The sequence below is a fragment of the Chaetodon trifascialis genome, chromosome 6 (assembly GCF_039877785.1).
Source record: "Chaetodon trifascialis isolate fChaTrf1 chromosome 6, fChaTrf1.hap1, whole genome shotgun sequence".
Taxonomy (NCBI): Eukaryota; Metazoa; Chordata; class Actinopteri; order Chaetodontiformes; family Chaetodontidae; genus Chaetodon; species Chaetodon trifascialis.
The window spans coordinates 30,024,058-30,050,300 of record NC_092061.1 but is presented as its reverse complement, the minus strand read 5'-3'; the positions used below and the strand labels follow the sequence as shown (position 1 = coordinate 30,050,300).

At 42.2% G+C, this 26,243-nt stretch overlaps 1 protein-coding gene across 3 annotated transcripts in view; it reads left to right on the top strand.

Moving 5' to 3' along the window:
- ydjc (YdjC chitooligosaccharide deacetylase homolog) overlaps positions 1–26,243 on the top strand; it is a 55,767-nt gene that overhangs the window by 12,466 nt on the left and 17,058 nt on the right. For 2 of the 3 annotated variants that reach the window (XM_070965367.1, XM_070965366.1), the window contains 2 exons: positions 11,724–11,899; positions 20,574–20,733. In XM_070965367.1, the coding sequence (XP_070821468.1) occupies positions 11,736–11,899; positions 20,574–20,733 (324 nt within the window). In that variant the 5' untranslated portion in view covers positions 11,724–11,735. The remainder of the gene's footprint in view (positions 1–11,723; positions 11,900–20,573; positions 20,734–26,243) is intronic. The other variant, XM_070965369.1, reaches the window with a different exon arrangement.

Sequence of the window (26,243 nt, the reverse complement as noted above, 5' to 3'; positions counted from 1 at the left end):
GAAGTGTTTGCCCTCATTCTGCATTTGTTTAGTCCTTGATGACCATCATATATTCGCTCCAACATTTCTGATCTCATTGACCCTGGTATCACTATCCTGCTCCCTCTGAGTACCAACCCATCATGCACAGACAGTTCATTTCTCACTGGAAAATACTCTCGCACAGCTGTGTGTGTGTTTTACGTGTTCAGGCCACTCATCCTTAATGTACCTGATTACCACTTGGAGTTGCTCATCAGCAATTGTCTCTGCACGGATGCCATCCATTTTCGTCTGTGATGTTGGGATGCTGCTCATGACAGCAGCAACATAACACTCAACATCTGTGTGGCTGTCTCCGCTGTGCACTGTTCCTTGTTGTGGGCTCCTGGACAGCATGTCCGCCACAGCCAACGTTTTACCTGGTGCATACTCAGCCTCCAAGTTGAACCTCATCAGTCGCATGAGGAGTCTTTGGCAGCGTACTGGTGTGCTGTCAAGGTCTCTGGAGTTCATCAGAGGAATGAGGGGTTTGTGGTCTGTAATCAGTTTAAATGCAGACAGGCCGTAGAGGTATTTCTCAAATCTCTCACATGCCCACACAGATGCAAGGCACTCTTTTTCTATTTGAGCGTACCTTTTTTCAGCATGGCTTAGTCGTCTTGAACAGAATGCCACTGGTCACAGTCTTCACCATGGAGCTGTAACAGAACGCCACCAACTCCATAGCTGCTAGCATCGGCTGAGACCACTGTGCTCCTGTTAACATCATAATACATCAAGGTAGGTGACGTTGTAAGAAGTTCTTTGATTTTGTCGAAGGCCGCCTGCTGCACAGGACCCCAAATCCAGACTGATGTCGATCTCAGCAGTTCATACAGTGGTTGACCCACTGTGGCAAGGTCGGGAATATATTTCTCCAGGTAGTTTATTATACCAAGGGCTCTCCGTAGCTCCTGGACATTTTCAGGTGGTGTGAGCTCATTAATTGCTGACACTTTCTCCGCGTCAGGTTGCACACCATCTTCGTTGATCACTTGGCCCAAGAAGTGTAACTCAGTCTTTCTTAGCCTGCATTTTTCTGTGTTTATCTTCAGGCCCGCTGACTCTAGACGCTCCATTACTTTCTGCAGGCGCTCATCGTGCTCGCTCATGTCCCTGCCGAAGACAATGATGTCATCCATACAGACTGCGACTCCCTGCAGCCCTTCGAGCGTCTCTCCCATTTTCCTCTGAAAAATTTCTGGGGCGCTGGTGATCCCGAAAGGGAGATGTTTGAAGCAGTACCTTTCATAAGGCGTTATGAAGGTTGTCCAGAGGGATTTGCCAGAAACCTGAAGCTGCGTCCAGAGAAGAGAAAACTGTGGACCCACTCAACTGGGCTATCATCTCTTCAGATGTAGGCAGAATGAACCTCTCTCTTTTTACATCTTTATTTAGTCTCTTTAAGTCAACACAGATGCGTGCCTTTCCATTCTTTTTTGGCACCGGCACCATCGGTGCACACCATTCAGTTGGTCCTGTTACAGCTTCGATGATGTCATTTGACTCCATTCAGTCCAGCTCCTCCTTCACTGCCTTTAACAGGGGTATGGGAACTCAGCGTGCTGTGGCTACTGCATAGGGCTGAGCACTATCTTGCAGTGCGATTTTCACAGGCTGCGTTTTCAGTAGGCCAAACTCTTGTTCACTGGTACTGATCTCATACACTCACCTTATTAGCTCCATTGCTAAAGATGTTGGCTGGCTGAGCAGGTTGTTACGCTCTCACCTCAAATAACATAGACCCTGAACGTATGTGTTTTGCCCTTGTATATAGTCAGTGTGATAAACTGCCCCAAAAAGTTCAAACAACCCCCCGGACCACTCAACACTTTCTTTGCCTTGTGTAGGACTCTCTTTGGCTCAAGTGTCTTATACACAGTCTCACTCATAACACTGCAGTCAGCCCCAGAGTCAATTTTAAACTTTACAGGCTTATTTTCAATATCTAGTGTTACTGTCCACTCATCATCATAATCTGATGTACTGTTAACTGAGCCAAGGTAATAATGTTCATTATGTCCATCATCCTCGGTCACTTCACTCACCAGCCTACTTCTGCACGCTCTATAGACTGTCTTTCCAGACACTTATCATGCTGACTGTGTGGTGTTTTGCCGCACCGTCCACATTTTCTGCGGTCACTGTCTTTGTGTTTATGTTTGTCCTGGCGTGGCCTCCACTCTTTAGCCTACGTGCCGCCGCGGTGTTTCTGTGCAACTTCTTGAACGGCACAGGCTTGCTCTCCCTGCTGGTTAACCTGTGCTCTCACCTCTTCGGACTGCCGCGCCTCTTGTACAGTCATCTCCAGCGTGAGTTTGTGACAGCTATTTGTCCGAGATGCCAACCACGATCCGGTCTCTGATGTGTTCCTCTCATTTTGCACCGAAGTCGCAGTGTTCGGACAGTTCATACAGAGCGCGGATAAATGTCTCTGCGCGCTCGCCCACATGCTGTACTCTCTGGTTGAAACAGGCATGTTCGCGGATAATGTTGCGTCTCGGGACAAAATAGGCATCAAACTTCGCCAGAACTACATCAAACTGATCTTCACTTTCCCCCTCTTCATAGGTGAAAGAGCTCAGTATGTTCTCCGCTTCCTTACCGAGTGCATACACCAGTGTGCTCAGTTGAACCGGACCGTCCTCCTTGTCCAGTTTAGTGGCCGTCCTGTTACGGGAAAATCGCTTCTTCCAGTCGGCCACTCCGCCGGTTTCTCAAAACAAAAACTCTCCGGTGGTTGAAACTTCACCATCCTCGACTACTTCTGACACCATGTAATAAACTTATGAGTTTATCTTAAAATGATGAGAGTTCTTGTAGTTTCCAACTTCGGTCTTTTATTGACATTGTACTCTCTTAACACGTGTCTCTCTGTCATAGCATGAACTGGCCAGAAAAACATTTCCTCCTTTACGCCCCTCCTACATCTCTCACTATCACAACACATCTGTCACAAAGTGCATGTCGCGAAACACATTCCCTGACAACACACACACATACACACACACACACACACACACACACACACACACACACACACAGCCACGGCAGACAAAACGCTGGAAAGGTGAGAAAATGAGTGACTGCAGGAAATGCGGTAAAATTTGACATAAAGTATGTTTTGTACATTAGTAATTAATTTTACACATAATTTTACATTATTTTGGTAATAAATTAATTTAAGCAACAAAAAATCTGAGGAGCCACTTGGGAGCCGAAAGAGCTGGCTCTTTTATGAGAACCGAGCCGGAATTCCCATCACTACTAGTCAGGTATCATTAGCCTTTTACTGACTCATAAATGATGATGGTTAGGTAAAGAATTGTGTCCACACTTGTAATCAGATGTGATTTGAGTGTAAATTATTTAACATTAATGTTTTATGTAATCGTATAAGACAAGTAACATGAGACAGGGAGGAGCAGTGGAACAAAGTAAAGGAGAGCAGAGTGAAGGAGCAGGAGAGCAAAGTGATGCTGCAGGAGAGAGAGAGATGAGAATAGAGGAGAAAAACCTAAAGGGAAGCACAGGCTATCAGGCTGGGACCCTAAATGGGTTGAAGAAAATAGCCTGTTCCACCCATGGCTCTACCACACTGATAATGATGAGTGTCGATTAACCTTTTTTTCCTTTCTTCTTCTTTTTTCTTTCTTTTTTTTTTTTGGCATAATATACATGTCAATATTTCTGTTAAATAAATAAAAAATAAAATAAAAAATAAATTCAGTGTATTTCCATTGTAAGAGCAATGATCAAATGCCACTTTACTCCTATAGGAATGTTCTGCCCCTTAAGCATTTTTTATTTTTTACATTCAGCCTTTTAAAAGCAATTTTCAACTGGCCATTCAATAAATAGGTTGTAAAAGTAAAATCTGCAGTCAAGTATCATTTGTTTACGCCGCCACGGCTACCTGAAGAGCCTGCCCCCGCTGCTGAAAAAAATCCTAGAGGAAACACTGTGCACTGTCATTAGATTTTTGTTTTTGTGAGCACTTGAGTATAAGATGCGAGTCGACACGCCCACAATCTTCTGGATTACTGACTACCTGACAGACAGACCACCATTTGTCCGATTGGGCAACTTTCTGTCTGAGCATGTGGAAAGTAGTGCAGGAGCACCACAGGGGACTGTTCTGTCTCCTTTTCTCTTCACCTTGTACATCTCAGACTTTCAGTACAACTCTTCATCGTGCCACCTGCAGATGTTTTCGGACGACTCAGCGGTGGTGGGGTGTATAAAGGATGGATGAGAGAAGGAATATAGAGCAGTGGTGGATGATTTTGTGGTGTGGTCCGGTAGAAATCACCTGCTGCTTAGTGTGGCCAAGAGCAAGGAGATGGTTATTGATTTCAGAAGGAACAGGATGACCACACAACCACTGTGCATTCTGGAGGAGGATGTCGCAGTGGTGGAGGATTACAAATACCTCGGAGTGCACTTCGACAACAGATTGAACTGGAAAACGAATATCATCGTTGTGTACAAGAAGGGGATGAGCAGACTCCTACTTCCTGAGGAGGCTTAGATCAGGCATGTCCAGACTATTCCACAAAGGGCCATGTGGCTGCAGGTTTTTCCTCCAACCAATCAAGAGGATGCAGTCTGACCAATTAGCTGTCTGAAGACTGAGATCAGCTGATGAAATGAGTCACGTCTGGTGTGCTGCTGCTTGGTTGGAAAGAAAACCTTCAGCCACTGGACCCTTTGTGGAATAGTTTAGACATGCCTGGCTTAGATCATTCAACGTGTGCAGCAAGATGTTGGAGATCTTCTACCGATCTGTTGGTAGAGCGGGCGACACCAACAGACTGAACAGACCGATCAGGAAGGCCGCCTCCGTTATTGGCTGCAAACTAGACTCTTTTGAGGAGGTGGTCGAGAGGAGGATACTGGACAGACTGTTATTCATCATGGATAACCCTGAACATCCTTGTCACCACCTCAGGGACAGACAACGGAGCTCCTTTTCCTATAGACTGCTCCAGCTCTGCTGTCACAATGGCCGCTTCAGGAAATCATTCCTGCCACGAGCCATCACACTTTACAATAGCAACTTTAACAGTTAATGCACCAACCTCAGCAACCTCAATATTTTACTTATTATCTGCGCTACTGCAATATTGCGTAGACAGTCTAAGGTTTACATTTTATTTATCATATGAAATTGCACCATTTTTGCTGTAAATACGTTTATGTACTTGAGAGTGAGTCAGAATTCTGGATGGCCAGCGGCAGGGAGTTCCAGAGGGCAGGGGCAGTGATGGCGAAGGCTCTGTCCCCCAGGGTGTGGTATTTGCTCCTGATGATGGGGGTAAGGAGGTTGGCGTCAGCAGAGCGGAGGCGATGACTGGGGGAGTGACGGTGGAGGAGATCAGTTAAGTAGGGGGGTGCAAGGTTGTTGAGGGCTTTGTAGGTGATGAGGAAGATCTTGAAATTGATGCGTTGTTTTATGGGAAGCCAGTGAAGTTGACAGAGAGCGGGAGTGCTGTGTTCTCTGGAGGGGGAGTGTGTGAGTCGGGCAGCCGAGTTTTGGACATATTGCAGTTTTTGAAGAAGAGTGGAGGGGAGGCCATAGAGGGTGCTACTGCAGTATTTGAGTCTGGAGGTGATGAAGGCATGGATGAGTGTTTCAGCGGCTGAGGGGGAGAGGCTGGGGCGAAGACGTGCCATGTTGCAGAGGTGGAAGAAGGATGTTTTTTGTAATTGTAAGACTCCAGACAAGGTGACATAAGTGACAGATACAAGGTGACAAAAGGAACAAATACATTACACACTGGATAAATGTACAGACTGACAACAACAAAAACATACAAACTGACAGCAGCATAACATTTCCACATGATTGTAGAAAGTATAAGTGTGTGTGTGTGTGTGTGTGTGTGTGTGTGTGTGTGTGTGTGTGTGTGTGTGTGTGTGTGTGTGTGTGTGTAATAAAGTGCCATATTACTCTACTAATATCATGTCATAAATAATGTAACAATATTGTAGAGAAAAAAAGTAATACTTAAAAATAATATAATATAATATAATATAATATAATATAATATAATATAATATAATATAATATAATATAATATAATATAATATAATATAGGGCTGCACGGTGGCGCAGCAGGTAGTGCGCGTGCCTCACAGCAAGAAGGTTGCCGATTCGATCCGGGTCGTTGCCGGGTCAGGCGGGGCCTTTCTGTGTGAAGTTTGCATGTTCTTCCCGTGCATGTGTGGGTTCTCTCCGGTTACTCTGGCTTCCTCCCACGGACTAAAAACATGCTCATTAGGTTAATTGATGACTCTAAATTGTCCGTAGGTGTGAGTGTGAATGTTTGTTTGTCCTTACATGTGGCCCTGCAATCGGCTGGCGACCGGTTCAGGGTGTACCCCGCCTCTGGCCCATTGTAGCTGGGATAGGCTCCAGCCCCCCGCAACCCCGAAAGGGATAGGCGGTATAGATAATGGATGGATGGATAATATAATATAATATAATATAATACAATATAATATAATATAATATATGTGGTTTATGTGTGACTTATGTGGTTGTTGATGGAGATGTAATGGAATCTAGGAGGTGAACCAGGAGAGGGCGGGGACAATGATGCCAATGGCTTGCAGACGGCTGAGGAGGATGGAGTGGTTTATGGTGTCAAAGGCAGCACTGAGGTTGAGGAGGAGGAGGATAGTGAGGGAGCTGGAGTCAGAGGAGAGTAGGAGGTCGTTGGTAAATTTGAGGAGAACTGTTTCAGTGCAGTGGTGGGTTCGTAAGCCAGATTGGAATGTTTCGTACAGGTTATTTGAGTGTAGGTATTGTTTGAGGTGTGTGGTGATGGCTCTTTCCAGTAGTTTTGAGAGGAATGTGAGGTTGGAGATAAGTCTGAAACTGTTGCAATCGTCAGGGTCAAGGCCAGGTTTTTTCAGGAGGGGGTAACAGCAGCAAGCTTGAGAGGCGAGGGAATGGTGCCAGAGGTAAGGGAGGAGTTAACGATGTCTGTGATGAGTGGGGGCGAGAGAGGTGAAACAAGATTTGACAAGGTCAGAGGGCATGGGGTCCAAAGGGGAGGTGGATGATTTCATGGTGGAGATTATTTTTATATTGTATTATTATTATTATTATTATTATTATTATTATTATTATTATTATTATTATACATTAGAATACATATTATCCATCCATCCATTGTCTATACCCGACTATCCCTTTTCGGGGTTGCGGGGGGGCTGGAGCCTATCCCAGCTGTCAAAGGGTGAGAGGCGGGGTACACCCTGAACCGGTTGCCAGTCGATCGCAGGGCAGCATATACAGACAAACAACCATTCACACTCACACTCACATCTAAGGACAATTTTAGAGTCACCAATTAACCTAATGAGCATGTTTTTGGTCTGTGGGAGCAGGAAGGAAGCTGGAGTGCCCGGAGAGAACCCATGCATGCATGGGAAGAACATGCAAATTTCACACAGAAAGGCCCTGCCCGACCCGGGGGATAGAACCGGCGACCTTCTTGCTGTGAGGCACGTGCACTACCTGCTGCGCCACCGATTTATATTTAGTTTTACTTAGTTAGATTTTTATTATTTCTCCTGTTTATATTTTTTGTTACTTTTTTGTGACTTTTTAAAGTAGTTCTTGTATACATTCTGTGTTCTGTCAACTGTGTTAATTGCTACTGCAACAAAATTATTTAATTTTTTATTAAAATTATTTATTTGGTATCAATGAAGAAGCAGTCTAAGTCTAAGTCTAAGTCTATTGGTTCTCTTGAACTGTCACTGTGGCCACTGAACAGCCAAACATTTTAAATTATTACTTTATTTGAAAGGGACAGTGCATATTAATAACATTAGAAATAGTTGAATGCATAAACATTAAGAATAAAAGTATTAAAAATGTAACCTGACGTGCTGATGGTTTGTTACACAGAATGAGGAAACTTTAGGGACCATATGTAAGCCTGCATTCTGGGGACGCAGTGTTCTAATAGGGCACTATGAGCTCTTTAAGATAAGATGGTGCCTGACTATTTAGGGTTTTGTAAATAAGGAGAAGGATTTTAAATTCTATTGTGTTTACAGGGAACCAGTGCAGAGTGGTTAATATCTGAGACATATGATCTCTTTTCCTCATTTTTGTCAGAACACACGCTGCAGCATTCTGGATCAGCTGGCGAGTATTAGGAATGAATTTGGGCAGCCTGATAATAAGGAATTGCAATAATCCAACCTAGAAGTAACAAATGGATGGACTAAACCTTTTGCATTGTATGGTAAATGGCAGTTGGCACAGATCCTTATATGTTGCATTAAGTTGTTCCAATCCTTAGAGGCTCCAGCAGAAAAAAGCTGACTGGCCAAAAATACTTTCACATCTCAAATCTCCTCTAGTTTTTCTATTAGTTTGACTGGTTTTTAATGTGATGCACATTTGGACTGGAGGAGCTGCCATATTGTTCATTACCTTGAAAACAAAACAGTCTACAGTATTTAACTATGGTTTCCCAGCTTAGTAAGTTGTGCTTTTTCAAAATATTGCACTGCTGGTGTCATTGTGGCGTCTTGACTAGGGTCTTTATTGTTTATTTGTACAGGATTCTATTGGCTTTAGTGTAGTTTTATTGGCTTGTCCCCAGCTGGTTAGACAGTACAGTATGTGATGTGTGGGAGGATCATTGTTTTCGTGAACATTTTAGCTGCATTAATAGACATGCAGTTCCTTGTGAAGGCATTATCAGCATAAAATTGCCCAGGACAGCTTTCGAACATGAGTACAGTGTCAGTGTTGTAAAAATACACATTACATTCTTCTGTGCTCCACTATTGAGCCTGAATGTTTAGTCTAACTACCCACTGTACCAATTCACTCACTTTGTAATAATTTATAATAGCATTGTTGGTTTTTTCTACTTGACAGTGTCAGATTTTATTTGCTACTTCCGCACTGGACACCACTTTCGCAAGCTGTGCAGACTGGTTTCTTTTGCACCTGCAGGTCTTGTGCAGGTCCCCATCTGGTGTGTAAAGTCATGATATTAGATTTATTGGGAGTTTTGCAATGGCAGCAGGTAATCATTATTTTCCATATGGCATGCATTCTTACCCTTTACCCTGTAGGTTTTGGCTCCTCTTTTTCTCTCAGCTGGTTGACCCTTGATAATACTGGTTATTTTACACCATTCTGAGGTAATTTTTTAGCCGCCCTATCTGTCCCTCTTTCTGCACCTACTTACTCCTACTCTTTTCTGCTCCTACTTCTCTCTAAGTATTTAGCCTCACCTCTTCACACTCTTTACCCCTTCACCTCTTTACACACAAATACAAATACAAAGACACATAAGCAAAACAACAAGAAGTGTTCAGATTCTTTCCTTAAATAAAAGTACTAATGAAACACTGTGCAAATGCTCAGTACTAAGAGAAAACAACTACTCACTGAGGTAAAATGCATCCTGTCACCATTTTATTATGATGTTTTTGGATTAACATTGCTGTGCATTAGTTTGTATGTTGTATATTATTGCTGTGGATATTTATTAATGTTATTAATGTTGGATATGTTGTTAAATGTTGGATATGGGTGGCTGTGGCTCAGGAGTGGTCGTCCACTTGGGCAAGGTACTGAACCCCAGCATCTCCTGTCAGAACCATGTATGTCTAAAAAAAGTTTTCATGAGCTCACTGACCTGTTTTCATCTTCATGACAATGTATTTCTAGCTAATCCACGTTTTAAACAATTTATATATCTTCAGAAGTTCTTAACCCATAAATCTACACAATCCTTTGGTTTATCAGAAACATTCGAAATCCACAAATCTGAAGATACATGGTTTACACTGGACAGGAAAGGTGTGAAAAATTGTAATCTGAGTCACAAGTGACTAAAGCTGTCAAACAAATGTTACAGAGTAATATTTGGCTCTCAGATGTAGTGCAGTAGAAGTATACAGTTGCATAATATGGAGATACTCAAGAACATGTACCTAAAATTTGTACTTTAGTGCAGTGGTAAATGGACTGTATTTATATAGTGCTTTTCTATTCTGATGACCACCCAAAGCACATGTCTGCAAAAGTCTACATTCACACATTCACACACACTTTTATCTGATGGTGGTGAAGGCCACCTGCTCAGTGCAAGTTTTAACCATTGGGGAGTAAGTTCCCCCAAGTGCTTGAGTAAATGTACTTGATTACATTCCACCCCTGCGTCTGTGCATAGTTATCCAATTCTGTCCCTAGTTGCAAAATGAGAGTGGGGTGGCTCAGGAGGTAGAGCGGTCATCCACTTATCAGAAGGTCAGTGGTTTGATCCCTAGCCTCGGCACTCCACATGTCGAAGTATGCCTGATTAAAACTCATAATGAGCAGGTCGTACGAATGTGTGTGTGAATGGTTGAATGCAAATTTGTGCGGTAAAGGCGCTTTGAGATAAACATCTGTAGCCTGATGATTTACTGACATTCGCAGTGTTTGAACAGGCATCAACACTGTCACCTACTTTGTCATTTCTTAGTCCTTGTTTTAAGCGCCCTGAGATTGCAATCACAACCAGACACTTGTGCACTCAGATATGGACAGCCAGGTCAACACCAGGTAAACTAGAGCCCTGGCAAATAAAAATATTACCCTCATACCATATATTTGTGATGGTTTGTTGAGAGGCGTTTTTCCTATATTGTCCCCATGGCATGTACTGTATATAATTATCCAAAATATAGTGCAAATCAGCACTACTACATTGCCCCACAAATGACCTCTTTAATACAGAGTTGATTTACAAAAAAGAGCATTATGTTACACAGAGGTAGTATTTATTGCAGGGATTTTACATTTGATTCCTTTACTCCACTTTCACTATACACAACTTGGACTGGAATATTTGGTTCTTGAATTGCCTCATATCTGGACTTGATTTGTAACCCAAAGCTTTAAATAAATTGTTTTTCTCCAATGCCTGGCTACACAAAGCTACAAATTAAATAGAATGTGTAAAAAATGAGAGAAAACAATGTTTAAAAACAATGAAAATAAAAGCTTCATTATACCAGAGGCAATGCAAGAAAGCAGAGCAACCTTGCGGGTGTTTTACATGTTATACATGTACATGGTGTTTTACATATTATACATGTAAAATATTACATATTATATGTAATGTAATGTAAATGTAATCCATGATCCTGTAGATAAAAAGCTACTACTTAGTTTCCCCAGTCTGGGATCAATAAAGTCTTATCTAGTTAATTAATTCAGTACTAATTAATATAGCCTACACTTAAACCCTGCACAGTCAACTGCATTATCACCTGGCAAAACTCAGTGTGCACAAAGTGAAGCCAGGTATCTATGATGCTGGCAATATAGCGGTAATGATGGAGACAAAACAGATTCTATATAGCTGGTGAAAAACACAGCTCTGCCCTGCCTATGTGACACATCACGTCCATGCCCCATGTATTCTAGCTGCAAGTCAAAGTCACAATTATTGCTAAAAAGCTAGAAGTAGTTGCCTATTTCTTTAAATTGGTAGCTAATGCATTGCTACACATATCCTTATTTTCCACCAGCTCTGTTTTTCTTTGTGTACACTAAAGGAGCTGGGGATCGAACCAGTTATTAGGAGTGAGCAGCTTTGGCTCACTCTACCTGCTGAGCCAAAGTTGCCCTTATGATGAGTGTTAACCTCTTTCCTGTGTGTCTTCCACAGAGACCAGCTGTAATGCCACAGTCCAGAATTATGCTGGTGGTGACGGGAGATGATTTTGGATACTGTCCCAGGAGGAACCAGGGGATTGTGGACTGCTTTCAGGCTGGAGGAATTTCCAATGTGTCACTGCTGGTTAACGCATGTGCTGCCAGAGAGGCAGCAGATCTGGCTAAAAGGTAGTGTAGGTCCTGATAAAATGCTGTTGTATTGTATAGGTAAAATCCTAACACACCTCAGAACTGCTAAAAATAGCTAGTGGTGTTGGACCTGGTCCTGTGAGCACTGGTTGTTTGGTGGTATATTTTTCTTACTCCCTCTCACAACTGGCCAAACATTTATAGCATGATGTGACATTGAGAAACCTCCAGGTCAGCTCCAGTTAAGATGATGGTATCTCATATTTTTTCTTTTTTAAACATTAGATGAAACATTTTGTTAGAAGCCTAAATAATAGGAGCAAAGGCCTGGTTGTACAGCATCAGGGTGTACAATTGAATTACATATCAGTTATGGAAAAAGCCTTCACTTACAGCGATGGGTCTAAAAAAACATTTAATGGGTGTCCAGACAAAGGCATACACTCAAAGAAGGGGGCACATTTGGAAAACATTTAAAAATGTGCCAAATTAAATTCCTGATTTTAGGAAAAGTAAAATAAAAAATATTCTACTGTGAATGGTTGCTCTGTGTTCTGAGTGCAGTGCGGCCTCCAGAACTGATTGTTGCCATTACAGACAATGTTGCAGTTGCAATTCCATTTGCATTTCAGATAGAAATGCAATGCTGCGTTTTATTCCCAGCAGCAGCTCTCCTCTCTGCTCTGCTGAGTGGATGTGTCTAGTCTATTTTTGACGGATGCCGTGTCATAATGCACAGAGCAAAGTGAGCCACGCAAGAAGTCAGACACAGGAACGGCATAGAGAATCCCCTAAATAAATAAAAATAAACACCTTGTGAAGCCTTCTGATCATACTGTATATCAACAATGAATACAATTAAAACAGACAAAAAAGGTAAACAATAGAACATTTATCTAAAATTTGAAGTCAACAAAATCAGGAAGGTAAAACACTCTAAAGAGTGCTTCTGAAACGCTCTTGGTGTAGTTTGAAGCCACGTGGAGGATGGAACAAAACCATTTCACTTATAGTAGTACAGTGGAGCAGATTCTGGCACCCCTGGCTAACTAAAGTGTGTGCACACAGCAAAATTCCCAGAAAGTTACTGAGAGATGGCCATGCCTCTGCATCTCCAGACTTTCCCACAATGCATTCTGCAATACCAATAATAGACATCAGTCATCAAGAATCAGCAGGTAATAATTGAACATCGAATGATATACATTTTCAGAGCCATGTTTATGTATTGGCAAGTGTGAATTAAAATGAATACAGTCACATCAAAAATGGCATTACTACTTATATTAAGTACCTGCAAATTGGTCACTTCATAATTTTTGTACTCAGTGTAACTGTATTTATTTATTTATTTATTTATTTTTGCATTGTAAACAGTTTTTATTTTCAGGTATACACACACACACACACACACACACACACACACACACACACACACACACACACACACACACACACAGTGAAAGTGCCTATGACGGAATCACACCAGTGCTGATATTCAGCACAACAGCATGACCTCGAGTGTGATATTGCTTTTATACAAAAGTTCTACAAGTGCATTTTATTAGTTAATAATAATTAGTAATAAGCGACAAGAGATCACGATTTGTCTGTTTATTTAAAGGTCCCATATTTGTGGTGTTATTTTGTGTCTTTGGTGCTACCACACGCATGCAAAGTGTGAAATAAGACCATCCGCACTTTTTTGAGTGAGATACGGATTTCTGAAAGCACCCTTCCAAACAGGCCATTTGAATTTGGTGCCTACTGTTACGCAACAAGTGGGCACATTTGTATATTTCCACCTACCAGCCACCACCCCCCTACCCATCTCCCCGTTGTCTCTCCACCCACCAGATTCAGTGCCACCTTCTCACAGATCCACCACTTTTGAAAGCACCGTGTCAGGATTCATCATGTTCATGATGTTGTTGGCTGTGAATACGAGCACAAATTGCTCCATTGGCTCTCAGCTGCAGAGGACAGAAGAGCGGCATGAATTGAATTTTTGAAGGCAATGTCCCCACTACAGTTGGCAAAAACCTGTTGGTGTGTGCTAACTACTTTGAGGCTGACTGTTTCTCCAACCTCGGTCAGTACTTGGCAGGATTAGCCAGGAGACTTTCACTACAGGTGGGCTCACTCTGAGTTCTGCATGGAATACCTGCAGATGAGGGACATGTAAGTATACAAATAATTAGATGTGTGTTTCTTTCGTAGATTAGCGCAAACTCTTGTGTGTTGTAGCGTGTTTTGCCATACAGCACAAGCTAACGGTAACCTCTAGCTTCTAGTTAGCAGTCAGCATGGTCTCCATATGCAAACCCAGTGACCCATTTGGTCACACGACACATACACACATACAATAATGCTTTTGAAAGCCCAGGGCAAAATGAGTGTATGGTTGAAACTACTACAAAGCACAATTTACACTCTAAGCCAACTATTCTGTGCAATTAGTTTCTTCTTGGAGTTTATTTATGAGCGACCTTTTTTTTACGCTGTACGTAGCTGTTGGCATAGCTATACATGTAAGATAAGGTATGTAGGCCAGTGCATCATTACAGTTACCTGCTGTTGATCAAGTGTAGCAGTGAGCTGTTGCAGCCTTTAGTGCATGCATTTATACTGTAACAGTGCTGTCATGTTTTAATCCTAAGTATGCCCTGTTATCATAAAAATAAACTTTTGTTACAGCTGTCCAGGGTACTGTAGCCTGAAAGGACTAATGTTGCAATGCACTGCATTACAACGAGAATGCTTGAAGCCTCTGTATCTTCCCTGTGTATCAGGAAACTCCCAACATATCTGAATTACTATGCATGATGGGATGACTACACAAATCTTCTGCCCAAGGAAGCCCCAGGACCAAAACTCACTTGGATTCACTTGGATCTCAGAAGGTGTATAGAGTCTTGTTTGTTGTCCAAGTAGCGTACATTGGCGAGTATAATAGATGGTATAGCCGGCTCGTGTGGATTCGCTGCTAGCCTATCCTGGATACCCCAGCGCTTTCCCCACTTCTGCCTCCTCTTGCACCGCCTGCGGCACTTCCTCTGCGGGTGCGTGCAGTAGTGGGGGTTGGTGTCAAAACGGGCTGCCGGCGTGTGCCGGTTTTAATCTGCAGATTGCTGTGTTGCCGATGTCAAAAAGAGTCCCACGGCTGTATGTGGGCATTGGGACAGACAAGTGTGACGAAAACATAAAGTCACTCTAACACACCGACGAAGACAAACATGTAGACATCACATTATCGGGACAGAGAGGAGCTGCTGTGTCCGCATGCACTGCTGTCACTACTACTCTTTGTCATATTCTTCATCGTCTTTATCTTCAGCTAAGGTCAACTGTAGATTAGGGATGTTCTCCAGTGTAAGGCAGTCGCTCTCGTCGATTTCTTCATTTTCATCTTCTAGTTCGGGTTCAGAATCAGAAGTGAGATCGCCGTCAGCATAACCAGAAGCTGCATAAGTAGCCATCTGGTTCCCTTTTAATGTGCAGCTGATTGCCAGTATGCTAATTCATGGTTGAATTGCCACACCCCCAACTAGGACCGAGAATTTTCTCTAAAACAACCCAAAATCAAATACAAAGTTTATGGTTTAAAGGCCCCCAATGCTGTTATTTGAAACATGGAGTGGCTTCTTCATGATTTCAACTTACATATTCTGCAAAAAAAACGAAAATCACTAATTAAAAAAAAAAAAAAAAAATTGATTTTGCTTTGTTTACGCAACTTGCGCTGGGCCGACTTGTTGCTGGTTTTCTCGTGGCAGGTCACATTTGACTCATGACTTAAGCTTTTAATGACTTTTCCTAGAAGCTGTCCAGTGATAGGAACAACCACTGAAAGCGGAGGTTAAAGAAACCCTCCAGATTGTTACCGCAGAGCTCTGTGTTTTCTTTTTCAGCCAGCAGTGTGATAATTTTCTTTTGTCTTTTGAGTTTTTTTTATTCCGCAGTTGTCAGGGGAATGTTTCCTTTTCTTTTGGATGTGGTATTAGAGAGAGAGATAGGGTTTGTTTCAGTCTGTCACTTGCTCTTGGCTGGTGGCGATGGTGGTAGTATAGAAGGAAGAGGTATGGCTTTTTTCAGAGTCGGTTGGTTGCCCACTTTAAATGTGCTGCAAGGAGGGCAGGATTTTGTTGGAGGTGGAAGAGGAGCCTTCTGAAAATACAATCTAGTTCACCAGCAGAATGTCCCTTGAGGTCTGACTCCTTGGGAAGGGAGCCTTGAGCTTTGCCACTGTTTCATCAATCATTTTCAACCAAGCTGTGACAGGTACACATAGTGATATCTTAAATACCTCATATGCAGAACTGAAGTAGTCCAAGAGAAATTTGTCCAATGGTTTCTTTACCACAGACCCTGATGACATGACTGGTAGTACCATATGCCAGAGGCTGCACTTGTCGTCTACCAAACACTACTCATTACAATTTTTTTTCAGATTACACAAGGTTTTTTGTGTCAGTTTTTCTTTTGTTTGGGGGTTTGTGAAGGTCATCAGGCCACATTCCTGAGAGAAATATGGTTTGTCACTTACATTTAGACAAGACAATCTTAAAATCACCACTAGTATACAGTGTGGTAGCGTGCAATTGGCATGCTGAATGTCCAGGGGCCTCATGTACAAAGACTTGTGTGGATTTCCTACTGAGACATGGCGTACGCTCAAATCCAGAAAACGTCGTACGCACAAAAATATCCAGATGTATGAATCGGTGCGCACGCACGAATCCAAGCACATTTCCTTTGTACATCCGAATCGATGTGAAATGTTGAGTGCACATGTTGGAGTACCCGACTCCTCCCTGTCCACGCCCCCCTATTTAAATAAGCAAATCATGTTTAAATGAGCCCTGCGCCTGGGATTCCCCTCTCTGCACAATCAGAAAATCAAAAAAGAATGAGTAAGATGGGGAAAAAAAAGAATTTCACCGAAAGTGAATTGGAGGCGCTACTCACTGAAGTGGAGGTGCGCAAAAATAAATGCTGTACGTATGGTATTATTTGGTTTGAAAACTTTTGATTTTAAATTTAAACATGGCAGCATAGCAAAGAGGATACCAAAGACTTTGACTCACGTTTGATTACTCAATTTATTATTTTAAAACACAGAAGAGGACACGCAGTCACAGCCACGTGCCACAGACTCGGGGGATTCCTCCACCATCTCCATCGTCTCTGGTGGCACAGACTCGCTGGATTCCTCCACCGTCCCCGGCGTCTCTGGCGTCACGGACTCTGGGGATTTCTCCACTGTCCCCGGCATCTCTGGCATCACAGACTCACTGGATTCCTCCACCGTCCCCGCCGTCTCCGGCGTCACGGACTCGGGGGATTCCTCCAGAATCCCCAGCGTCTCCTGCGCCAGTATGCCGCATCCACTGGCGGTGGCGGCTGTGGCTGCAGCTGCTGCTGCTGCTGCTGCTGCTGCTGCTGCTCCTCGTCCCATTGGCCATGTCCTCACCCGTGCTGTGCAGGAGTCACAAGAAATTGTCAGAGCAATAGGTGGCATAAATGATCGCCTTGATCAACTAATAGGCGTCCTCACAAATATTGGTGAAGCAATAAATGCATTGGTGAATAAGTGAATTCTGCGTCCTTGCCTCTTTTACATGGTTGAAATCAAGTGTTGCTGGGCCCGAATGGCCTCCTGGGTAGGATGCACATTCATGGCTCCAGCTTCTGGTTCGTCTGGAGGCAGGATATGCTGCTCTGGCAGTGGTATGGTGTGCCGGTATGCCACATTGTGGAGGACGCCGCACGCCATCACAATGTGGCACACCTTCTCGGGACTGTACAGCAGCATACCCCCAGTTCTGTCCAGGCAGCGCCACCGTCCCTTCAGCAGACCGATTGTCCTCTCAAAAACTGACCGAGTGCGGGAATGGAGGTCATTGTACCTCTGCTCTTGGTCAGTCTGAGGGTTGGTGAGAGGGGTCATCAGCCAGGTCTTAAGCGGGTAGCCACGGTCACCTGGGGTCAAATGAAAGCAGACAAAGTAAACTGGATTTACAGTTTCCATTTGTTAATTTTATACAGTACTTACATGGATCACACACTATTGTTGCAAATTAGTGCAGAAGTGCGCTGGGGAAAACTTGAGTACTTTGCACACAGGGGGCTTGTTAGAAAGATCTTAAGCTGTAGTTTAACCAGCAAGAAGCAGAAGGACACCAACTTTAACCACTGACTAGTAATGATGCTATGAAGACAGGATAGAATTTGGGGGCGCACATGCTGGATACGCATCTCGGGGATTAGGACAGTTACACAAATAAATTTACTCACCAAGAAGCCACCCATCGAGCACAGAGCCAGCTTGTAGTCTGCTCCCAACCATGCTGTTACTCAGAATGTGTGAGTCGTGCGTTGAACAGGGCCACCTCGCTACGATGTTGGTTAATTGCATCGCCTGTGATGTGAACGAGGCCCTCTGGCCTGACAGAAACCGAAGGCATGATGATGCTTGATCATGATGATTCCTCAATCATGTACAATAAAAAAACATTTTTATGTGCTGTTTTAAGTTTGTTTTATGAAAAAAGTAGGCTACACTGAGTCATTTTTACAAAAGGAGAAATATCTTATTTTCCAGAGCCATTGTCATTCATATGGTGTGTTCCATTTTACAATAGTGTTTTCAATTTTGCACTACAATGTGTTGTAAATGCTTGATAGTGTGCAGCAAAAGCTTAGTTGTGTGTGCTCAATGAATGGTATGTGTCATTGGAAAATACGACTGTGTGTAGCAAATGAAAACATGAGTTCCACTTTGTGAACACAATGTAGAGATTTGATGGAAAGAGTCTTCTTGCAAAGGGGGTGTCAGGTTTAGCATTTTGTGTATGCAGTTTTCAGTTTTGTGTGTGCAGTATTGAGAAAGCTGTTATTGTATTGAGAAACGTGTATTGACAATCGTGAAAAACTGTAATACAGAGCACAGTTAGACTACTGATACTTCAGAGCCATGGTTGGGGCCAAGTTTCAGAATTGCCATCCACAAACACGTGTACGTCTTGACCAACACCGAGATAACCTGTTTGTTTAATAGTGGCAAATTTTAGTGGTAAATCAGCCGTAGACCCAATTTTTTAAAATACAAGTCATGTTATCCTTGTTAACCAAAAAAATAAATAAATAGTTTGGGGAAATGTGATGACAAGAAATTTCCTGTGACACTGTAATTGGTTGTCCAGTAATGCAGTTTCGTAGTTCGCATACTAAAGCCATGCTCTTGGTGATCAGGCAATCAAATCGGTACATGTGAAAAATGAGAGACTCTTCCTGAAGACAGGAACTCAACTCTTGAGGGGGTTTGTGGCTTTTTTGGCATGGCGCATGAAATCTCTTATTTCTGTTGAAGAGTATCCTACATCCTCCAGCCTGTCACAGTGACAAACACCTGTCCAGATATAATTAACAGCAGTGACATACTGGTTTATATTTGACATGAGCATAAGTGATTCTGTGATTCAAGTAGACTTTATTCTACATCTGTAGACATGTACAGTAGATCTCTCCATGGTGGACACAGAATGGACAAAAGCCTTTCGCACATGGCCCCTACTCAAGTACATTAACTATTGTTTAACTTTTTGAGGGATTTGATGCAGTGCCTGGCCAATTGCAAGTATTATGATGTAGCGTAGAAGCTTCTCAAATTACGAAATAATGTTGGGCGCCAGACAGGAGAATACTCCAAAAAATCAACCTGCCAATATTTTACACATATACACAATATACAATACAATACAATATACACACATACTACTGTAAATTTGAGAAATAACCCGGCAGCTGGCTTCTTAGCTACGAAACCACACAATAAAACACAACCAATCGATGCAGTTAGTTTTCTTATATTCAATCAAATATTAATCAAAACATATCAGGTCAATAATCTAACTCAAATGTCTCTCAATTCATAAATGTCCATTCATAAAACAGAAACCAAATTCAAATGAAATCTTTAGAGTAATCACCAGAAAAATCAAAAGTTCTTTAAATAATAACAGTTCAAATCAGTAATTGATGAATGCAAATTGTGTGTGTGTGTGTGTGTGTGTGTGTGTGTGTGTGTGTGTGTAGTTTGTGTAGTTTGTGTGTCTTTCAGTTCATTTCAGAAGGATGAATGTGTGTTTGGTGGTGGTGGTGGTGGTGAATGTAATTCAGTTCAATTCAGAGGGATGTATGTTTGAGGAGAGAGAAAAAATGGTGTAGCTTGAGGTCAGAAGTTAAGAGAAGCCAGGAGAGTTTCAGGGAAAAGGGGACTTCTTTGCTAGTAGTACATCACCCAACTCGTCCGAGATATTCGCCACTGAATCCAAACAGGTGAAGGATGGTAGAATCAGCTTCTTTTCACAGTTCAACTTCCAGCCCATCCTTAACACTCAGTTTACCTCACGGTTTTCTTTTAATTAATCCAGTAACTGAATCTAACTTTGAGTTATCTCTTTTTCTTTCTTTCTCACTTCTCATTTCATTTCAGTCCTCCTTCAAGCCTAAAAATGAAGAAACACTGAACTAGACAATTGCTGAGGTGCTCAGTGTTTTGTCAAGCATTAGATGCTTGTTAAAGCATTATGTGGTTGTCAAGTTGTTTAAGGTGGTTACTAAAGGGTTCCAAGGTGGTTGGGAGTTTTTTTCACTAAACACAATTTCAGCCAATGTCACGATATTACTGCGTTTTCTCTTTTCTGGTCAGGCACAACATCCCCATCGGTCTCCATGCCAACCTGTCAGAGGGCATTCCAGCATGTCAGAGTCTCCAGCATGCCTCCACACTGATAAACCAACGTGGCTTTTTCCATGGGAAAATGGGCTTCCGTCAGGCCTTGGAGAGAGGTCAGCTGAGCATGAATCAGGTACACTACTCCAAAGCCATAGTCATGTTGTATACATGTATTAATGAGCCCATAGACCCGCACCTGAATCATTGAGATTTGGAAATCAAACCAACCACCAATCAGGCAGATTAATAAAAGATCCTGAATTCTTTACTTAGTGAGCAATAGGTAGGCTGAAGTATGTGACTTGGTTATCAAATCAAAACAGCAACATGCTAATGTTAGGGGCAATTAACTTCTTGAAATGGGAATCCCTTTATTGAACATCAGCTCTTATCAAGGCAGCAAATGCACTTTGCCCATTTGTTGAAATATTGGCAGAGATGACATTTTGCCTGGGTTTTCAATGTTTCTGTGGGGTGATAATGTCTGCTGGTGTGCAGCTTGGGGAGCAGGCTGTCTGCCTGTAACTTAGGTCTATGTCATGAGAGAGTCCCAGCTGTTGGTTGACCTCCAAGGGGACCCAGGATTTGCAGAGAAGATGAGGTCTGACAGTGGCCCCCAAAGATGTGTGGCAGCTTCACTTCAATGGCCGATGGCAGAGTTTGCTGCAGCTTAAGTGGCTCAATTCCTAGACAAAGTCAACACTGGCTGGCAAACAATTCCAATTGAGTCCTTGTGATCTGGTACGTTAGTTGAGTGTTGACTAAAATAAATAATAAATTATTTAAACACCTACCTTCTGATAAGTGGATGACTCTTCTACCTCCTGAGCCAGAGCTGCCCAATCGTGAGGCTTCATTGGTCAATGGGTGGAAGTGTGGTTACATGGTAACTCTATGAACTAATAACTATCATTTTATATTTGGATTAAACATGAAGAAAATATGATGAGTACTGGTAGCTGATTTATTGACCGATGAATTTGCTTTAATTCAGACACGAAGTGACCTTGTCAGCCATACACAAGCTCCAAGATCTCAGGGGCTGGTTTTGTTTCATAAGTCTTTTTAAAGCTAATTCACTATGTACTTAGATGTCAGCTGGATTAAGGTTCAACTTTCTCTTCTTCTTAAGACTCACTATTCTCTTTATATGATACAGTATGTGACCTTGAGTTTTGAGCTCAGAAGTGTGCAATTCTTCTCTGGCTAAAGATTGCTTAGCCTGTTGAAGCTGCTGTTTTGTCCCCTTTGTGTAGTCATCCAGCTCCTCTTTTGTGAGTACCAACAATCTCTGCTAGCACTTCTTGGAGTTCAAAGGTGTTTGTTAAGTCAGACAATGATTCTTTGGTCATATCCATAAAGAGGCCTCCTTGACTTTAGGGTTCAGACAGGGCTGGATTTGCCATTTCTGAGTTTCTGAGTTCTGTATCAGTAGTTCAGTTACTGAATTTCACTGCTTGTATTGTGACAACCCATGGGAAACAGCCAAGCCATTTGTTTTAGGGAAACTGATCTCCATTACCACTTAAGAGAAGTTGGTTCCCACAAAGGTGATCAGAAAGGTTCACCAGTCTTTGCGCTGCCCACAGGACAGTGGAGTAGCCCTTTGTTGAGAGTAGGCAAAAAACCAGAGATGTCGGATGGGAGGAATCCAGTTCCTGTTTCATGTCATCTGCCTCTGTTGAGGTGGCAGAGACCCACTGAATTGGCATATAGGCATGTTCATGTTTCTTTGGCTATTTGAAACATGAGCCTTCTGTAAAATTGGTTGTGATTGGCTTGATCTTCACAAGGACAAAGAGAAGGAGGGCCTCCTGTTAAACTCAATCTGCTATTGGCTTCTCTGATTACTAGACTTATATTAAACGTTGTGATTGGTCAAACCAGGTGTCATTTGAAAACTGAGACTCCACAGAAGATGAGCATATTGCCTGCTTATTTGAAAGGAGAAAACATCTTTCTGTGGATTATTATTATTAGTATTATTGTCATTTTTATTTTATTATTGTTGTTGTTGTTGTTGTTGCTGTCGTTTATTATCAGTGGATCATGGAGAGATAAAATTGGTGAGTTCCTTCAATGCTTTGTGTATTTTAGACATGGTTGTTTGTCTGCTGTTGGCATTTATTGTGCCTCCTCTTGTGACAGTATCTTGAAATGGTTTGTATCAATCCATTCACAAGAATGTTACGCTTCTGACAGTGTATGAGCACAAATGTGAACATAGCGTTTGTGTTGAGAGATGGAAAGAACAATGAACAATAATAAATTCTCTGACAGCCTGCGGGTGGGTTAGATAGCCAACAATTCATATTAGTCTAGTCACCTCATTATCTCACTGCTATTGCCTAAGTGTTACAGCCGTGAAAAAATTAAAACAACCACTGCAATAGTACAACAAGATAGGATAATTAAATGGACTCCTTAACATCAGATCTCCTCTAAAGCTGTTTTACTAAATCAGCTAACATCGGACCATAGTATTGATTTATTTTGTCTGATTGAAACCTGGCTGTGTTATGAAGAGTATATTCGTCTGAATGAAGCTACTCATCCAAGCCATATTAATACTCACATTCCTCAAGGCAGTGGCTGAGGTTGTTGAGTTGCAGCCGTTTTTGACTCAATCCTATTAATCAACCCTAAACCTAAACTCAGTTATAACTCATTTTAAAGCCTTGTTCTTACTCTTTCACATCAAACCTTGAAAACAGTGCAGCCAGTGTACCGCTCTCCTAGTCCTTTTTCCAAATTTATATCTGAGTTCTCTGAGTTTCTATCAGGTTTAGTCCTAAAACAAAGTAATTATTGAAGGTGACTTTAATGTACATGTTGCCGTTGATAATGACAGCCTTAGCACTGTATTTATCTCATTACTAGACTCAGTTGGCTTCCATTATAATGTACATGAATCTACAGTACTGTGGTACTGTAGTACTGTGGTGACACGGTGAGAAGGTGGAAACACTGTCGCCTCACAGCTAGAATGTCCCGGGTTTGATTCCCGCTGTGGGCGCCGGGGGAGTGTCCTCCACCATGCCCTTGGTGTCTGCTGCTCGAGGAAAAAGCCTTTCTGTGTGGTTTGGATGTTCTCTCCGTGTTCACAATATCAATATCATGTTGATCAATATCAACAGTATCCTCCTTGAAAAAAACTCCACTAAAAACGTGCAATAAGATCACCACCTGACCAATGGTGACAACGGAAACTGGGTCCCCGAGCGCCGGTCGGATGGCAGCCCGCTGCTCCTGGTCTGTCACGGAGGAAGGACGACTAGGATGGGTCAAATCCGGACGACAAATTTCACCAATTGCATGGCGTGTTTGCGTGTATATGTTGTGTGACAAATAAAGGGGATTGTCCTTCTGATTCTCTTCTACTCACTCTTTTAACCACGCCCTGGATCTTGTTTTGACATATGGCATTGAAATTGAACACTTAATAGTCTCCTCAAAGAACCCTCTTTTATCGGATTTATTTAATGATTGTTGAATTCATAATTTATATTACCAGACTACCAGCCAGTAGGCAAAAATTCCTACACCAGATTCCTGTCTCATAGTGATGTAGCTAAATTTAAGGATATGATTTAATTCAATGCCATGTCTCAATACAACAGAGGACTCCTATGCTAACTTTAGTCCCTCCCAAATTGACTACCTGGTTGATGGCTCTACAGGTTCATTGTGTATGACACTTGACTCTGTTACCCCTCTAAAAAAGAAGATAAAAAAAAGGTTAGTTCCATGGTATACCCTCCAAACCTGCAAATTAAAGCAAACTTCACAAAAAGTAGAAAGGAAATGGTGTTCTACCAGTTTGGAAGAATTTTGTTTTGCTTGGCAAGATGGTCTTAAAACATATAGGATAGCCCTCCGCAGTGCTAGGGCAGCATATTACTCTGCACTAATAGAGGAAAATAAGAACAGTCCCAGGTTTCTCTTCAGCACTGTAGCCAGGCTGACAGAGAGTCATAATTCCATTGAACCATGTATCCCTTTAGCCCTCAGCAGTAATGACTTCATGAGCTTCTTTAATGATAAAATTGTTACTATTAGAAACAGAATGCATCATCTCCTGCCAACCACAGGGACTGATTTATTTTCAAACACAAAAACTATAGAAACTGTTATTAAACCTGTCATAATTTTTTTTTCAGTTTTTCACCTGTCGACCTTCACCAATAATTTCATCATCAAAATCATCAACCTGTATTTTAGACCCCATCCCCACTAAGCTGCTTAGTTTTATCCTTAATTGGCTCTTCTTTATTAGACATGATCAATCTGTCTTTATCAACAGGCTACATACCACACTTCTTTAAAGCAGCTATAGACCTATATCCAACTTCCCCTTTCTCTCAGAAATTCTTGAGAAAGCAGTTGCAAATCAGCCGTGTGACTTTCTACACAAAAATGGTTTATTTGAGGATTCTGAGTCAGGATTTAGAGTGCATCATAGCACAGAGACGGCACTGGTTAAAGTTACAAATGTCCGTCTAATTGCATCAGACAAAGGACTCTCTGTACTAGACTGTATGAGATCTTAGTTTAGCATTCAACACCATTGACCATGGTACCTATTGCAGAGATTGGAATGTCAGTGTCAACCAGTGAACTGCGCACTGATGTTTCAGTTTTGTGAATCTAATTCGATTCAGTTTTATTTACAATTACAATTTGTCATTTCACAGACAATTTTATTCAAAGCAACGTACATATGAGATTTTCATACAACACAAGCAAGGTTCTAGATGGGAGAGAACAGCAAGAATAAGTACCCTAACGCAACTTTCTGGTCCAACTGGACATAAGTGCTATTAGACAGTGCTACGAAGTAGTGCAAAAAGTGCATAGAGTCGACCAAGAGTTTTTGTTTGTTTGTTTGTTTGTTTGTTTTTTTGTTTATTTTTTTTAAAGAACAAGGTGTTCAGTAAAGAGCTTGGTCTTCAGTCTTTTTCTAAAGATCGTGAGGGACTCTGCAGAGCGAAAGGAGTTTGGAAACTCGTTCCACCACTGGGGAACCACAGAAAAAAAGAGTCTAGCTAGCGACTTAGGGCTTTTTGGAGATGGCAGCACCAGGCGCCATTCCTGGGTAGAGCAGAGTGAGTGGGAGAGAGCATAAACCTGAATGAGGGAGTTCAGGTGGGTCAGAGTGGCTTTGGTGGCAATTTTGTATACAAGCATAAAGGACTTATACTTGATGCAGCCAGTGGAGGGATGTGAACAGCGGAGTGACATATGCTTGTTTGGGCTGGTTAAATACCAGGAGAGCTGCCGCATTCTGTATCATCTGCAAAAGTTTTAGCGAGCATGCTGGGAGCCCTGCCAGTAAGGAATTACAATAGTTGAGGCGTGATAGTACCAGTGCTTGTACTAGGAGTTGGGATGCATGCTCAGACAGGTAGGGTCTGATCTTCCTGATGTTGTCTAGGGCAAATCCGCATGACTGAGCAATAGAGGTCACATGCTCTTTGAAAGTTAGTGTAAGCAGACCCAAGTCAAGCTGGATACTGATCTGTTGTTGTATAGAGGGACCAGCTGGGATGACAAGGAGCTCCTTCTTTGATAGGTTAAGCTGAAGGTGTTGTTCCTTCATCCATGCTGAGATATCGGCGAGGCATGCCGATATCTGAGCCAAGA